This window comes from Artemia sp. Qi Xiang Cuo, chromosome 4 (genome assembly GCF_049724085.1).
Source record: "Artemia sp. Qi Xiang Cuo chromosome 4, ASM4972408v1, whole genome shotgun sequence".
NCBI lineage: Eukaryota > Metazoa > Arthropoda > Branchiopoda > Anostraca > Artemiidae > Artemia > Artemia sp. Qi Xiang Cuo.
In genome coordinates, this window is record NC_142797.1 from 70,104,946 (window position 1) to 70,123,986 (window position 19,041).

Here is a 19,041-nt window from a genome sequence, read left to right on the forward strand (position 1 = left end):
ATAATTTTTACAGTCACTAATTACCCCTTTTTGCCGCGAAATCTCCTCCAATTCGCAAATCCCATTACCCTTTTTTTCGCAAAGGTTAATCAAACATCTCCGATTGTAAAAGCATTAAAAATTTTTCCAATCACTAATTACCCCTTTTTTGCAAATGCTAAAAAGACATGTATCATGAACTAGAAATCTACGTCAGAAAAACTTGTCATCTTTGAATTCAATTCTCTTACTAATATCATTTGTAACGAAAACTATTCCTTTTATTCAAATCCTAATCACCAATCAAGTTATACTCGTTCCTCTTTGAAAGATGTAATGACCAGTAGAAGTAGAATTACCTCCCAGAAAAACCGGAAGGAACGTAAAGGCCGCAAATAAAACAGGATGGAACATAAGGCAAGCAAAGTATAAGTTAACATACTACTTATGTTACTCATTTTTCCTTAAAACTAGTATTTTTAGTGGATTTCCATTCCACTTTCATGCCGGTGCCCTGTTTTACTAGCCATCTGGCACTGCTGTTTAATTGAAGGTAAGAATGAGCGGTCCTGTTTAGGATTAAAAGTCGCGAAGAAGCCATAGCTTGAAGACTATCAGACTTAGTTGAACGAATGGTAAACTAAAAAAAATTTAGAACTCAGCTACCATACCTGCCTATTTTTTGATTTTTATATCTAAAGTTATTTCAAGAAAATACAAAAAAACTTTGTTTCAACTCTGCTGTAAAATCCTTAATTTAATTAAGGATTTTAATTACGCAGGAGGATCTTTCCATAGAGGAATTTTTAATGGGGGAAGGGAATTTCCTATGAAGGGGGCGCCGAGTGTTAATATTTCTCCTTATTTTCAGTTGAAAAAACTTGTTTTTTTATTTAATAAAAGAGAAGAAGAACCATGGTGCATCTCCGTCAATGGCAATCAATAAAAAATACTACAATTCAGTATTTTAGGTTTCCTGTATATTGTATAATTCAAATCTATCTGATTATGCAAATATTTAAGAGGCCTCAGCCCTACCTCGCTTCCTCTTTTTATAATTTCTGTGATTCTTCTTTCTTATTTGAAAAATCTGAAACGTTTATGTCGAAAGTTTGTCATATAAGAGATCTGTTAATGATGTTAGGAATATAACTTTTAATTTTTTATACGGGCTAATTTGCATACACGTATACCAAAATAGCGGTTAGTAAGCTTGGTACTTGTGCATTATACCCACTCTTTTATATATAGATGCTTTGAACAAACCCGTTTTACGGGATGATTCAACACACTGCTGTAGATGTATAGTGTAATTTGTTCCTAAACTATTATATATTCATCCTATTATATTTTATTTCATTAGTATTAACCAAACTAGCAGTATATAAAAGAGTGGGTAAAATGCAGAAGTACCGTAAGCTTCAATTGAATTTTTTTTATGAGCTACAGTTACTAGTTACAAGTTACAGTTTACAAGTTTAACCACGTACATTACCAGCTACAATAGTGAGTTCCATGGGATTCTGTATTCAGCTGCTTAGAGGATTTTTCACTTTTTTCAAATAAAGGAAATACAATTGAAAAACATCATAAAATTTCAGCTGTTTGTGGTAATGGCAACCGCGCTGAAGCAAAAATTGTTGGTGGTCAGGAAGTAGTTCCCCATTCTTGGCCGTGGCAAGTCGGTGTTTACATTGATGGTATGTACTTCTGTGGTGGTTCCTTGATTTCTGACACCACGGTTCTTACAGCCGCTCACTGTACTGATGGGTAAGTTTATATAAACAATTTAACCCTTTTTATTTCTAAAGATCTAAAAGAGGTGGAGGAGTTTCGTCCGTCAAATATATTTATTAAAGATCAAAGATAATTACCAGAAATGTAGCAATTAAAGATATTTACTTGAAGACGAAATGTTTGCGACAGCAGCAAGTTCTTATCGTTCTTTAACTTGAACGGACATGGAAGGAATCATTTGCTAGTAAAACAAGAGAAGTTTTCCTAATTCTCTCTAGGGAACTAAATCATTCCCTAATAAAATATATAATAAATATAGAAATATTTATTTTAACTATATTTATGTATTAAATAGCTATATATAAAATATAATAAATATATTAAATATTTATAATAAATAAATATAAAATATAGAATAAATAAAATATAGAAAGCGAGGAATAAAGAGGAACAGACCTTTCATAATAATACAGGTCTATAGGGTGACTTTTAAGCTTATCATGTTAATACCGTTATTTTCATATATTGACTGTGAAAGACCAAATAACGACTAAAATATTGAAAATAAAATGTAGAGTCCATACCAATATGTGTTTTTGGACCCTGGACTCTCAAATATCAGTTTCTTAAATGTCTCTGAGCCTGAGTATTGCACTAGCCTTTACCCAGAAAATACTCACAGAGAAGATTTGCTCCAATTACGAGAAGAACTAAGGCATTGAGAATTATCAAAATAATATTATTATTATTTTGATTTCAAATATATAAGATTCATTGAGTTTAGTGTTACCTATCCGAAGCCATGAGATTGAGAAAATTTGCATGATATTCAAAAAAAGGGGGAAACACCATATAAAACTGAAGAAATTCCAACCGTATGACTGAAAATCACACCATCAGATTCAGCGTATCCGAAAAATCTATTGTAGAAGTTTCAAGCTCTCATCTGCAAAATGTGGAATTTGTATTTTTTGCCAGAAGAAAGATCACGGATACGTGTTCAGTGTATTTTTTTGCTGTTGTTGTTTTTTCCCCAGGTTGATCACTCGAACCAATACTCCTAGAATATCGGGATAGGGCCCATTCGAACGGAAATTAAAAAAATTCTAGTGCCCTTTTTAGGGGACCCAAAAGACTGGACGACAACTGGCCCCCTCTCGGTCCCTTTTCCTTCAAAGTCATCCGATTGAAATTTTGAGGTAGCCATTTTGTTCCACACACTTCCAGAAACTATGCCCTTGGGGATAACATGACCCCAGCAGCACCTGGGGAAAGGTCTGTAAATCATTAAATTTGCCCATTGTTTACGTATAGCATTTATCATTGGGAAGTATTCAGACATTTTTTTTTGGGGGGGGGGAGTGAATTTGCTGCAGAAGGAGGGTGCTGATTTTCCACGGCGATAATTTTTCTTTTGGAGGAAAGTTTCCAGGGGGGAGAACTTTCTAAATGAAACTTTACACTGGGGTGAATTTATCATAATTCCTATACAAAAATCTTTTTATTTGTCTTACTTACTCTTTGCCAACTCAAGTTCAAGTTCTTTATTAATCAATAAAAAATATTTTGACAAAACTATCAAATTAATGACCCACAAGGAGAATAACTCGTGTGTGGGTTTATATACACTCATCAATAAATAGATAATAATATCTTCAGACACTGCAATAAAAAGATTGATCTTTATCTCTTCGTACTGGAACGACAAACAAAATCTGCATAAAATCAAAATAACCAAATAAATAAAATAAAATGAGGAGCATCCACACCAGAAAATAAATCAAATTAATAATTACTGATTAAGTGACTCATTAATCTAATTTTATTATTAACCAACGATTTATTCAAATCTACAAAACTATGAAATTTATAGCAATTATTTATAATACTATGCCTTGGTGAAAAACGGGACCTTTCAGATTTTATTAAAGCCTGACGGACTACAGAACTGCCACGGGTCCAATATGCATGCAAAACCTGATTATCATCCTGAAAAAAAATACTATGCAAATAAAAATACTCAGGCAAAATACCTTGAACGTGTTAAATCATATAAAGAACAGAGTGGAAAGAAGGACAAAGATCCAGTGGAAGGATATTTAAAATTTGATACATAATTTTTGTTGAAGATTTACCAGGGTAAGAAAACGGGCTAGGCAGGCAGTTTTTCAAAAGACGCAGAGTTTTATTTTGTTGCCTCTGAAGAGGAAGACTATGAGCTTTAAAAGTATTCAAAAAAATAATGAGACAGTAATTTATATATGAATACACAAGAGAATGATAAAGAGATTTCAGGGCAAAAAACGGCAGAACAAATTTCAGATGATTCATCATTCCAATACTTCTTGCCAGTTTCATTCGAAGATAAATTGCATGGCTTTTAAATGATAAACTTGAATCCAGTATTATCCCGAGATATTTAATATCATCAACTCTTTCAATTTCAATGGGTAAGCCTTGAATATTAATCATCATAATTTCTGATGCTGTTTTCCCAGTACGAGAGAAGATGATGAATTTTGTCTTAGTACAATTAATAGTCAATTTATTCCTCGAAAACCATAAGATAAGCCTCTTCAGTGCTGATTCCAACCTGAGCTTCGAAGATCTGAGTTGAGGCTGCTGACATTGCATGCCGTGTCATCGGCGAATAATGTGTTAAGGCCAATATCTTTGACACTGTTGGTGATATCATTCACACAAATAAGAAATAGCAGTGGACCCAAAATAGAGCCTTGTGGGACTCCAACTGATTGAGATTGAGATACTGATGAGGAAGAAGTATCACCTCCGTCTATATACTGATTTTGGTTTTTAAGGCATGAAATTACTAAGTCATTAACTGGGCCTCTTATGCCACAGTTATCAAGTTTAGTATGCAATATTTTATGGGAAATCGTATCAAATGCCTTTTTAATGTCAATGAAAATTGTAGCAGGAATATCACCTTTGTCGAGGGCGTCTTGAACAAACTGAGTCGTTGCTATAATAGCATGATTAGTTAAGTGAGACTTCTGGAACCCAAATTGCATCGGACTAAAAAATTTAGATTTCATTAGAAAGCTGACAACACGTTTATATAGGCACTTTTTCGAGCAACTTCTCAAAGTGTTGATTGGATTGAAATTGGCCGAGAGTTTTCTCGGTACCTCGGATCTCCTTGTTTATACCTAAGAATGATTATTGCATACTTGAAGCAAAAAGGAAGTCTTCTGGCTTCAAAAATGATCTTGAGCATATGGAGAAGCGTGATTACAATATTTGGTGCTATGCAATTAACCATATTAGTAGATAACCCATCAATCCCTTCTAAAGATCCATTCTTTAAAAGGTTTGTTGTAAGTAAAAGTTCATCTGGGGTTACAGGAGTAAGAAAAATGGAGCAATTGTGAGACGGGGTAGATATGGTTGAAAGTCCTCTCCAGTTTCATTATCCAGATGACGGGCCAGGTTGTTTCCAGCAGTTGACACGGTTTCCTCGCCAATTTTTGCAAAGTGTATATTTAATGCATTAACACCTTCTATTTTCCCTGTAGCAAGTTTGGTTCCATCTTCGGCTATTATTTCATCAGGAAAATCATAGATCCTATGCTTTCCTAAGCACTTATTAATTATTTCCCATGTCTTCTTTGGAGACCCTTCTGCGTCAACAAATGCTTCAGTGAAGTAATGTCTTTCTGCTGATATTAAAATTTTTGTTAAATAATTTTTGTATCGGCAAAATTCAGCTAATTTAACTTCAGATGGATGCATTAAGTATGCCTTATATTACAGATTCTTATTTTTTATTGCTACCAGCAATCCATGAGATATCGAAGGCTTAATCGGCTTTATACTACTTCTTCTTGATATATGGCGGAGAGGGAAAGCATTATTGAAACAACGTTTAAACTGATTCACAAAAAATTCAGCTGGAAAATCAGGGTTTGAAGACTCTAAACCAGAAGAAAAATCACTTGAAGAAAGCAATACTTTAAGTCTACTTAAGGAATTTCTATTAGTTATTTTCATTTTTCTTTTAGTAGGCCTATTAAACTCTGTAATTAAGTGAAGGTCGGTCACTATCATCAAATGGTCTGAAAAATCTTCAATAACCCCATCACTAGACTTTAGTTCCAGATTCGTAAACAAATTATCAATAAGGGAAGCAGAATCTTTCGTTATTCTTGTTGGGACTCCATAAGCTGGTAAGAGACCACCGGACAGGCAAACTGATAACAAGTTAGCCCCGGCAGATTCCGTGGAAATTACCACTTGAGTTATTAGAATTATATAAATCAATATTAAAGTCACCCATGATAACTATTTTTGGATACTTTTTCGAAGCAATAAGCACAAAATCATCAAGAAGTTCCAGGAATTTTGAAGCAGGAGAACTTGGAGGCCGGTAAAAAACACAACACAAAATTTTCATACCATCTACATCTATTTTAACTGCCAAAAATTCAAACACCATTTCAAGATATAGGTGATCAAATTCACTCACAAGATCTGACTGAATTGTTGACCCTTCCTCCTGTTTTTTATTAATCCGATTCTTATGAAAAAAGTATAATCCCGTTTATTAATAAATGTCTTTGTCGAATCATTTAAAAATGTTTCACAAGAGGCAAAGATATCTATATTATGATGAGAAATAATCAGGGATATTCGGTAAAAATATTTGGTAACCCGCAACAGTTCAACAATGCCATTCTAAAATTAGCGCCTTTATTTAAAACTTGGGTAGGGAGTAGATATTTATTTTTTGGGATAGAATGAACCATCATATCAAAAACATCGTCATCTTTTACTTGTGACTCGATTTTACATGTGGAGTCACTGCAGGGAATTTTTCGGGGAGAATTTTTTACCGGGATAGAATTATCCAGAGTATCTTTCCGTCAGGGGGGGGGGATTTCCACAGGAGAAATTCTCCACGGGGGATTTTTCAACAGGATTAGTTCTTCAGAGGGAACAGCAGAATTTACAACTTTCTACAAGGGGGTGATGGGATATTTTTGGGAACAAGTTTTCACAGGGGGGGAGGGGGATTTTCGGTATGATTTTAGAAACAATCAGAAATTAAAGTATTTTTAAAATGAAAGTGTGCTATGAAACAAAGTTTCACCTGGAGTCGTACACAAGAAATTTTCCAGAAGGAAACTTCAGCTAGAATGGAATAGTCAAGGGAGAACTTTCCTGGTAGCGGCGAGAGGGTATTTTACCTGGGAAGAACATTCCATGCAGGGATTTCTCGTGAGGGAAAGCAATTTTCCACGGAGGGAGAGCCAGATTTCTCAGCATTATTTCAAAATGATCTGATTAAATAAATAACAGTACTTTCAACTAAAAGTAAGAAGCAATATCAAAACTTAAAACAAAAAGATATGATTGATTATGTGAGGGGGGTCGCCCCTCCTTAATAACTTACTCTTTACGTTAAAGTTTGACTTTTTGTTCCAATTATTTAAGAATGACTCCTGAGACAAAAGTACCATTTATTTAGAACAATAATCTTTTTCAAAAGCTATAAGACAAATCTTAGCATGAAGAGTGAGGTACTGAGGAGGGGGCCACCCCTCTCCCCTCATATACGGAATATTTTTTTTAGTTTTTATGTTACTCAATACTTTCAATTAAAGGAAAATTGTTTTTTTTTTACTGAAACCGTTTTACTGAGCTTGCATCTTGTTTATTTTTTTATTTTTTTTGTGTGTGTGCGTGTGTGTGTGTTTTATTCCAGTGTTTTAAATTTTTCAAATTTGAAAATAGAAAATATTTCAGCTTGCTTAGATTCATATAACCGATCTGTTAGAAATGTTACTCTTGGATTCAACTAAATATTGGAATCTAAATAATATGCGGACAATTATCTTTATTAATTTGAAATATTTTGTTTTTTAAAAATTTAGTTTAAATTTAATTTTAATGCATTTAATTTATTTCAAGATTGATTTTACGGTCAAAAATTAATTTAATAATTATAAGTGCGCATCAGAAAAAACAGAGGCAAATTAATTTATTTAATTAAAATTAATTTCAATGAGGGTTTCTTACTAAAACAGGCCTTATCATTGTTCCAGTTACAGCTCTCAAGCTGTTACAGATAAAGCCCTTCAATTACTTTCCAAATTAGTTTTGGTTACACATATAGGGATATATTTGTCTTTTGAACTAACACAGTAATAAGTATTTTTGTGCAATAGTATTGTTGTGCAATATGTGCAATATTATTGGTAATGTAAAACTGCTTTAGTACTTGAAGTTCACTGACGGTTAACTAGGAAATTTAAGAAATGTGTTTTTATTTTCAGGGCCTCCTTCTTCCGCGTTGTCCTTGGGGCACATGAAATTAACAACGGAAATGAGGTAGGACGCATTGAGGTTACCACGAGCGACTTCAAACAACACAACAGATACAACTCCTTTTTAATTTCAAATGATATTGCTGTTATTAGACTCCCAGAGCCAGTTACCTTCACCGGTTAGTTTTTTACTTGAATTTTCATCCTTTAGCTTTAACTGGTTATTTTAATTTGCCTTTAGCTATTACTTCTTATTTATTTTTACTTGTAGTCACTTCATCCATCCAAAATCAACCCCAGGTAATTTCAAAAGTTTTTTCTTTTACCATTTCTTTTACCAATCACAGTTTAAAAATTATATGTTTGATGAGTCTAATATGGTTCTCTTTTTTTAAGAGGTACTCATGCCCAAGCAACGTACCAGATAATGAGATAAAAAAGTGAACTTTATCTCAAAGGGGATCAAGTGAAATAAAGGAAAGAAATTAATTTGAAATAACATTCATGAGAAATTTGAATTAGGAGTACTCCAACCCTTTACAAATGCTGAGAACAATAAAACCGAGGACATTTATGTAGATTCAGTTCATTCAGACGTAAAACAAATGGTTTATTTTTTTTTAAAGGGGGACATTCCAGACCAGCTAAGCTTTCAAAATGAAAACGCCGTACCAGAATATGAAAAACCCCCAAAAACACCTTACGGATCAGCTACCGGACTAACCTCTCAAAGGTCAATGCTTCGTTCCAACCTGAATGAGAAGATCCCTTGGTGGCCGCAGCGATGAAAGATGATTGGTGACTCTTCTTGGATTCCCTAGGCACCTCTGGAAGTCCTGTTTTGCCGTATTTCTTTATTCCTTCTGTGTGAATTGTCTTTATACTTGTAAAAGGTTGTCAGACAGATAAAGTTTGTCGAAAAAGAATATTTAAGATTGCTTCAAAGAAAATTAAGATTTTTCTTTTCTCAACTTTTATCTATGCAGGATAATTGTAACACTATCTATTATTGTTTAGTGATTGTAGCCCTACAAAAATCCTTTTGTTTTCTTTCTTTATTTCATGCACAGCCGTTGAAACTCCTTGAAAAAGAGCATTAAAAGAAATTTTTGAACGTTTCAATTTAGTAGGAGCCACACAAGGAACTAGAGGAAAACGTGAGCCACGATGAAATACACAGAATTAACTGAAACAAATTAAGATGAACAAGTAAGAAGTAAGGTATTTTTGAAAAAGAAAGAGAAACGCATTAAAATACAAATTAAAAACACTAAATATTCTTCATTTCGTGACAACTGCTCTATTACAGGCTACACAGACTACCAAGGCGATAAAACCCTAAGGACCACCCCACCTCCCCTGCTTTCACCATAGAAAAATTATAAATAGTGGGGAAGAGGACACTCGTTATGATTTTTACTCCCAAGGAGCCTATGTTGACCGCGGTTAAACAAACGTCTCATGTGATACAACTTATTAAAAACGAATTTTTTCTGATAATCAGATATTCGGTTGATTGGCCTTCTTCTCTCAGAATGTTTGGGAGTTTTTTTTAACACTTTTATGATTTTTACCCCAAGGAGCCTATGTTGACCACGGTTAAATAAACGTGTTATGTGATACATCTTCTTAAAAACAAATTTTTCTGATAATCAGATATTTGGTCGATTGGCCCTGCCCCCATCTCTCAGAATGTTTGGGAGTTTTTTTTTTATTGTTATTTTTTCTAATACATTATATATTTTCTTTATCACTTGAAAAAAAAAGGGGAATGGAGATTTTGATATCGGAAAGGTTTTGCCGTATCTTGTATGTATAAAAAACCTACTTATGTAAATATATGGTTTCTAGTAACAGTTGAAAAACTCCGAAAGCATTTTTTAGCTTTTTACTCTCTTGTAAGATATATGAATGTAATTGCCACCGAATTGCAGAACGCAAAATGAGTCGTGTAGCAACTGTGAAATAGAAGAACTTTTGTTTTCTAATCTTGTGACTTAAATCTTTTCGTTTCTTTTACTGGCTTACAATTTCAAGCAAGATAGCCAATCAGGTGAAATTTAGGTTCCTGATCAATTTAATGGCTCTAATTCTTGCATATTAGAACCAAAGGGTGATTTAGTTTTAAAAAGCCTTGGCATGTAAAAATATTCACAGGCGTTAACTAATGTAATCAAAGCATGGTTTTTGTCATCTAACTGTATGAAAATAATCTAATTGTATAAAAAATAAAACGAAACTGTACCAAATTATTCCTAATTTCAAAAGTAAACTGTAACAGAATACTACGAAATTGTACAAAATTAAACCTAATTTTTGATCTTCAGTAAAAATAAAATATTAAACGGTTCAAATGGTTTTGCAAACAGTATGTACCCTTGAATATTAAACAGAAAAGTAAACTAATAGTAAGGCACTGCTAGTATAATTTTATGTTTAAGTGTCTTGATAAGGTACCAACGCAGTTTTATCAATACCGAAATCAGCCGAGTATTCTTTATTCATATGGTTCACGGGAATTGACGGCTAATATGTAACTTTTAGGGCAAATATAAATCATGCCAGCTTAATTATAGAGTTTTTTATCAATGTCATGAGAACATTTATTTATTTCAGAGACAATTAGCCCAGTTTGTTTGCCAACTTCTGATGATGTCGGAAATACTTTTGTTGGTGAGATGGTTACCCCAACCGGATGGGGTCGTCCTTCAGACAGCACCAACAGTATATCACCAGTTCTTCGTGAGGTTGACGCACCAGTTATGACTAATGCTGAGTGTGATGCTGTGTACGGCATTGTTACTGATAACCAGATTTGCATTGATACTACTGGTGGAAAAAGCACATGCAATGTTAGTATATTCGTTTTTTTTATTTTATAGGAGGGTAGGGGGGATAATTACTATCTTGATTCTTGTGTTATATTTCATGTCAATTATTACGTTACATCCACCTTGTTCATTCTTTGTCAATACTGTTTCACAGATGTAAAGTTTCCTCTATAAAAGCTACTAATGTAGAAGTGCTAAGAGACTTTGACCACGGGAGCCCTACAGGGTTCTGAATCAAGAGAGGATTAGATTCAAAAGTTCGACACATTGAACTAAAGAGAAGAATCCACGGCATATATAGGATGGACAGGTCTGTTGATCAACCAAGGAATGTTTTACGAAGAAATATTTAATCCATTTGTTGCTACCCTCCTGGAAGAAGCCTGTTGGTGATCCATGAACAACTTGACTAGCAGCAATGAGGGCAAATTTAGAGCCCCTGGTTGTCTTTCCTAAACATAGAAGAAAATTCAGACTCTGGCTTGAAAACTGCAAGAGAATTATTGAATGTGCTGTATACCAAATTGAAGCCAAAATAAAAGCGACTATCTACATTTTCATAATTTTAAAGGAGAGCAAGTTAAATCTTTAACCATCAAAATTTATCGATTGTTAAAATTGCAGCTGAAACTGAAGAATATGGCTTCAAATCTTTTAATAGTTTTAGCAAACCAAACCACTCCGATTTAAATTGAACTCTTGGATGAAATTTTCATCTTTTCAAAGAGCTTAGTTTATTTTCCTGTAAAATTATGAAAATTTTTGCATGCCCCTTAGTTTTGGACACAAAAGTGTCCATTCCCAATTGAGTCAACCTGTATTTCTTGAACTAGACTTATGCTTATCATAGTTACAATACTAATTTAAGCTTTCATTTTCATTCAGGGGATCTCACAGGCCTTTTAAATATTTATATGACTGGAATAATTTCTTAGACCACACTGCTTTTCCATTTACGAACAATTAAGCAAGAAAAACAGGTTTTAATTTTTATAAAGCAGTGAATACAATAAAATAAACACTTAATTCAACAAAAATACTCTGAATATTTCGGCCTCACGTCCGGGAGCCTTTCTCGACGGAAAAAAAAGAAAAGAAAAAATGAAACAAAAAAGGTTCTTTTTAAAAACCTTAACTTACATCAAAATAAAAACATACTAAACACATAAAGAGAGAAAAAAAACAAAAGAAAAACTATAAATAAATAGGAAACAAAACTCACATATTAAATAAACACTTCCATTCACTGGCGTATAAAAAAATCGAATGTCTATATTGATTCAAACACGCCTCCTCACAGTATATAAATGGATATCTATAAAAAATGAAGAATATATTTATACTTACACCAAAACAATAAAGGTCAGCTAACCCCCGGCCCATAACCCCTAATTAAATCTCACAAGTTCATCAACCAATGTTTGAATTATAAATTGAACGGATTCGTTTGCTTGCGAGCTTAGCTGCAGTTCCTTTACTTTTCCCAGCATTTAACCCATTCTGACCTTTGTTCGCAAAGTCATCTGTCGTTTCAGAACTATTATTAAAATCAGTACTGGTTGAAAATCTTACCTGCTTTTTAATTAAACTATTATAAATTGAATTGATCTTAAATTCCCCTTCATCTCTATTGATACTAATACCCCCATATATTATCTTTTTTATTTCTATAATTTCCCTGAACCTTTGTTAAAGTCCTACAGACACATCTACTATTTTTGTTTGATCAAATAAAATACTGTGATGAGGAAAATTATAAACATGTTCTGCAACAGCTGACTCAAACGTTTCCGGTGTTTTACTTTTGTTTTAGAGAGCAATCTATGGCATTCTTGTGTTGCTGTAGCATATTTTTTAAAATCTGTTGTGTTCTTCCCACATAAAATTTATTCCAAGAGCATGGAATTTTGTATACTCCCTTTTGTAGATTTCTCGGTGCCTTGTCTTTCCCTATATTTAACCAAGAGCTTATAGTTTGTCCTGATTTAAATCAGGATGTATTACATCCTGATTTACAACCCCAGATGTATTACAAGTTCTTTCCGAGGGAATCAGTTAGCCCAAGAATATATGGTTTGCCAAAAATACATAAAACAGGTATCCCTTTAAGACCTATAGTTTCAACAACCAATTCACCAATGGTAAAAATCGAGAAATGGGTAGCAATGACACTTAAACCTTTTTTTATATCTCCAAGATTCGTATATAAAAAACTTGGTATTCTTAAAAGATAAACTTATAAGTGTAGAAATATCAGAAGAATCTAGATTGTTCAGTTTTGATATAAAATCAATGTATACGTATATTCCTTTTGATAAGTCGTTTAGTATGTTATCCAAAAAACTTGAGGAACATAAAAATGAGATAGAAGAATTATCTTCGGGAATCGAACTGGAAACTATATTAAATTTAGTTAAAATAACTAGCAGGTATACTAATTACTTCACGTTTAGAGATAATTTTTACCATCAAATCACGGGATTGGCAATGGGAGGGCCTTTAAGTCCGTTGTTAGCAAATATTTATGTAGAGTATGCAGAAAATTTAGCTATAGAAACATATTTTTTAAAACCTAAATTTTGGGGCAGACATATGGATGATATTTTAGTTACTTGGAATTATGGAAAATCACAAATTGAAGGTTTTTTTGAACATTTAAATAATCTGGGAGGAGAATTAATTTTTACAATTGAAAAGGAAACAGAGAATAAGTTACTGTTTCTAGATATTTTGATCCATAGAAATAATAACGAACTAGCGTTTTCAATTTACCGTAAACCGACTAATAACAACCGTTACTTGTCTTCCGCATCAAATCATCCGATCCAGGTAAAAAGGGGTGTGGTTATTTCTTTAGTTGATAGGGTATTAAAATTAGCATCACCAGAATACATAGGCAATGAACTAATTTTTAGTAAGGATATTCTAGTAGGTAATGGCTATCCGGAAAATATGGTTTCTCAAATAATTGAAAAAAGGAAAAAAAGTTGATGGAACCAGAAATATTAGAAGAAGATGGGTCAAATCAAGAAACGAATTGCATAACTTCGCCTTTTATCCCAATATTGTCACAAAAATTAAGAACAGAATTAAAAAAAAACATAATATAAAAACAGCATTTAAGTCAGGACAAACTATAAGCTCTTTGTTAAATATAGGGAAAGACAAGGTACCGAGAAATTTGCAAAAGGGAGTATACAAAATTCCATGCTCTTGTGGTAAATTTTATGTGGGAAGAACACAACAGATTTTAGAAAATAGGCTACAGAAACACAAGAATGCCATAGAATGCTCTCTAAAACAAAATAAAACACCGGAAACGTTTGAGTCAGCTGTTGCAGAACATGTTTATAATTTTCCTCATCACAGTATTTTATTTGATCAAACAAAAATAGTAGATACGTCTGTAGGACTTTTACAAAGCTTCAGGTAAATTATAGAAATATAAAAGATAATATCTGGGGGTATTAGTATCATTAGAGATGAAGGGGACTTTAGAATCAGTTCAATTTACAATAGTTTAATTAAAAAGCAGGTAAGATATTCAACAAGTACTGATTTTAATACTAGTTCTGAAACGAACAGATGACCTTGCGAACAAAGCTCAGAATGAGTTAAATGCTGGGAAAAGTAAACGAACTGCAGCTAAGCTTGCAAGCAAACGAACCCGTTCAATTTATAATGCAAACATTGGTAGATGAACTTGTGAGATTTAATTAGGGTTTATGGGCCGGGGGTTAGCTGACCTTTATTGTTGTGGTTTAAGTATAAATATAATCTTCATTTTTTGATATATTTCCATTTATATACTGTGAGGAGGCGTGTTTGAATCAATATAGACATTCGATTTTGTTCATACACCAGTGAATGGAAGTGTTTATTTAATATGTGAGTTTTGTTTCCTATTTATTTATATTTTTTATTTTGTGGTTTTTTTGTTTTTTTTTTCTCTCTCTTTATGTGTTTAGTATGTTTTTATTTTAAAAATTAAAACCCGTTTTTCTTGCTTAATTTTTCGTATATGGCTGGTATAAAAACAGCTTCTAATTGATCAAATAAAGGGAATCTTTCTTAGGCAAAAATTACGATATACACAAAATAATTATTCACGGTAGTAGAGCATCTATTGGTGATGCTTTTGAATCTCAATTGCTAACATTAAAAAATCTAAACATCTTTCTCTGAATCAAAAGAAGAGGAGAAAAAAAATGATCTGTAGAATAGTTTAACTTGTAAATTTACATACTAGCGTCAAAAATAACATAAACATAATCAATTTTATTAGATGTTACTTTAATTTTAGATTTCTTCATAGTACGTTAACAATAGTACAGGACTATAGGTGAATCTGTCTTCCAATATCAATAAAACCAGCCAATCTTTTTCATGTTGGGTGGTTATTCCGACAAGAAGCCCTCATAAATTGGCCTGGGTAACGCTTTGCTCACGACTACCATCAATAAGCGCATTTATTTTTATTAGCTTTAATTAATTCTTTTGGAATGACATCTCATGATATTTGGTTTATCTTTAGAAGTGTAATTCACGGTCCATGTTGTCATTATGGGCATCCCAGAATTTCTTAGGCGTAAGAGGGTCCGAAAATTTGTATCCCAGAAAAAGGAGGGGGTACATTAAAAGAAAATTTATTTTGGCAGAAACTAGTATATATCTTCAATAACTCGAAGTTCTAAGTATACTATCCTTATAAACGAGCAATAATTGTACATTTATGTATTTATCTATGTATTTTTTCTCAAAAATGGCTCCATATTTTTTCGGAAAAATTGGAAAAACATCTTGGGGTATTCTCGCATAAAAAAATGACCTAGATAGGTCAGAAGTCTAAGAAGATTCGTTAAGATCCCTAATTTTGTTTTTTGCAACTGAAGTCATGTACCATGATAGTATATCATTTAAGGATTTTGTATGACATCATATAAGTATTTTCTTATATGTCATACATAGAATAAATAATGTTGTTGATTTTCCAACGCATCAGTTATTTATATAATATAATGTCTGTTGGAAGGCCCAAAAAACGAAATTTTGCAGCTGCAGTTACTATAAATGGTGATTCTTTGGAACTAACACCTGAACTATCAAACCTGATAAGATGTGAACGCTCGACAACCTGGACCTTTAATTGCAACAACACAAATACGGGCAGCTAAAGCAAAGGCCACTGCTAAATTGTCTGAAGTAATCAAAATCCAAAAACATGTCAAAAATGAAAATGAAGAGCAAAGACACGGGCAGTTAGAAGACATGCAACACCGAGCATGTGAGCGAGTCAAAAAGGAAAATGAAGAGCAAAATACACGCGGTCAAAAGAAAAGTGGTGTGTCAAAAATGAAACTGTAGAGAAAAGACATATGCGGTTAGAAGACTTGTGACACTGAGCACATGAGCGAGTCAAAAATGAAAATGAAGAGCAAATGCATGCGCGCTTAGAAGAACAGCTTCGGCGTGTCAAAAATGAAAATGAAGAGCAAAGACAAACACGATAAGATGACATGTAACACCAAGGATGTGAGCAAGTTGAAAATGAAAATGAAGAGCAAAGACAGACACGGTTAGAAGACACGCGACACTAAACATGTGAGCGAGTCAATGAAAATCAACCTGGACAGCGAGAATCGAAACGTGTCAAAATTAAAAATGATAGCGATGATGATTAGGTCTGGGATTTTGAAATGGATATGGTCATTAATGCCTACCATACCTGTATTAAAACAAAAAAAATACAAAGGTTCGGCGACACGGATTTCATAATGACGAAAGACAAGCCGAGGTAAAATGAACCAAACAAATTGAAAATGATAGCGATAATAATTGGGTTTTGGGTTTCGACATGGATAACGCCATCAATACCTACCAAGCTTTTGAAAATCAAAAAACAGGACTAAAAAAATCGTTGGAAGAAACAGAAGTCTTTGTCCCATCACCTGAACAATTAAAAGAAACAAAGGTTCAATGACATGTCTCTCATAATGACAAAAGACAAGCCGAGGCAAAAGAAGAAATTTTTTCCCACCACCTGAACAATTAAAGGAAACAAAGGTTGGGCAATATGTCTTTCATAATGAAAAAAGACAAGCCGAGGCAAAAGTTAAAAGTTCAATAAAAAAACATAATTTTACTAAGGCACTACTTCTAATTTAAGGTCCATTTGGACGTCATGACATCAAGAAAGGTCTCAAATTGTCTGCGTTTAGAAGACAAGCGACAGTGAAAATCCAAATATAGAAGTCTACCACGTGCCGAGTGTCGGGACCCGATGGTGAAGCCTCCCAGCTTGCAGTACTATATATATATATATATATATATATATATATATATATATATATATATTGTCCTTTTATTTTCTTTTTGTGTCTTACTCCACTTCTTTTCTCTTGAGTGGGTATTAAATCTTTGGTATGGTTAATTCAACGGTTTGGTTAATTCACTTTTACGGTTGTTAGGTATTTGGTTTTAATTCTTATAATTTTTGGCTTTTATTGAATTTTATTCATCTTTTAATTTTTTGGTTTTTTTCTTGTTTTTTTTTGTTTCTGTTCACATTGAATTTCCGAGTTTTTTTTTCTTCGCCACTTTTCTTGAATATATTATTTTGTTGCACGATGAAGAAGAGAGGCGATTGTCCTCTCGAAATATTCGCTTTGTTTGTTGCTTCACTAGTCTCGTTTGGCCTTAAAAACCACATTTTTGATCGTTTCCTTTTCTTATAATATATATATATATATATATATATATATATATATATATATATATATATATATATATATATATATATATATATATATATATATATATATAATTTATTTTAGTGCTTTAGCATACTTGAAAGTCTCTTGCTTATAAATACTTAACTGATATTAGAGTGTCTCTGTAAAGAAAATGGAAAAAAGTAATTTATCTACAAGATTAAGCAGAGTGCAATCCCCTCTAAGGATCTGTTTCTAGTTTACAGTTTCTTTTAAGTGTGATTTTCCTCTGGGCTTGTGATAGACATTTTTGAAATAAATATCTTATATTAAATATCTTATCTCAGGTTGTAAGATCTTATAGTATATTTCTATTGTTCGCCTTTTCCTTCTTAAAGAAATCAATTTTCTCCGATAATTTTTTTTATTTATTTAATGAATGTTTATAATTTTATAATAAAATAGCCAACAACTATAACAGTTTAAATATTTACTCATGATTGCCTGTTTTAGCTTAATCGATATTAGAACTAGATGCCATTTTTTTTTTTTTTTTTTTGAGGGTGTAAGCTGACTAAAAAAAGTATTAAACCTGGTGAATCAAGGAGATTTGATGAAGAATTATACATAACACATTTATTTCTGTTTTTTTTTTTTTTTTTTACCATTGTCAGGCCAAGCAACGATAAATTATAAACACTATAGAAACAATCTTGCACTATAAAGAATACAAATAAAATGGTAGTTTGAAACTTTACTGAAATACATTTCAAGGGTCCTAACAGTCGTTTTAATCGTAAAATATTGCTTCGTCATATTTTCAGCTGTAAAGTAACTTATATAGATGTATATATTTGTATTAATTTCAAAAAATATTATATGATGTAGCCATATATATATATATATATATATATATATATATATATATATATATATATATATATATATATATATATATATATATATATATATATATATATATATATATATATATATATATATATATATATATATATATATATATATATATATATATATATATATATATATATATATATATATATATATGTATACATCATATAATTTTTTTTGAAATTAATACAAATATATACATCTATATAAGTTACATCTATATATGTAGCCATATATATATATATATATATATATATATATATATATATATATATATATATATATATATATATATATATATATATATATATATATATATATATATATATATATATATATATATATATATATATATATTATATATATATATATATATATATTATATATATATATATATATATATATATATATATATATATATATATATATATATATATATATATATATATATATATATATATATATATATATATATTCTTATGTATGTAAGTATACATACCATTAAATTAATTTTAGTTCTTTAGCATACTTGAAAGTCTCTTGCTTATAAATGCTTAACTGATATTAGAGTGTCTCTCTAAAGAA

At 31.9% G+C, this 19,041-nt stretch overlaps 1 protein-coding gene across 1 annotated transcript in view; it reads left to right on the plus strand.

Moving 5' to 3' along the window:
* LOC148953380 (brachyurin-like) overlaps positions 1–19,041 on the plus strand; it is a 29,998-nt gene that overhangs the window by 10,627 nt on the left and 330 nt on the right. The window contains exons 3-5 of the mRNA XM_089088507.1: positions 1,581–1,749; positions 8,013–8,182; positions 10,620–10,855. Coding sequence (XP_088944633.1) covers positions 1,581–1,749; positions 8,013–8,182; positions 10,620–10,855 — 575 coding nt within the window. The remainder of the gene's footprint in view (positions 1–1,580; positions 1,750–8,012; positions 8,183–10,619; positions 10,856–19,041) is intronic.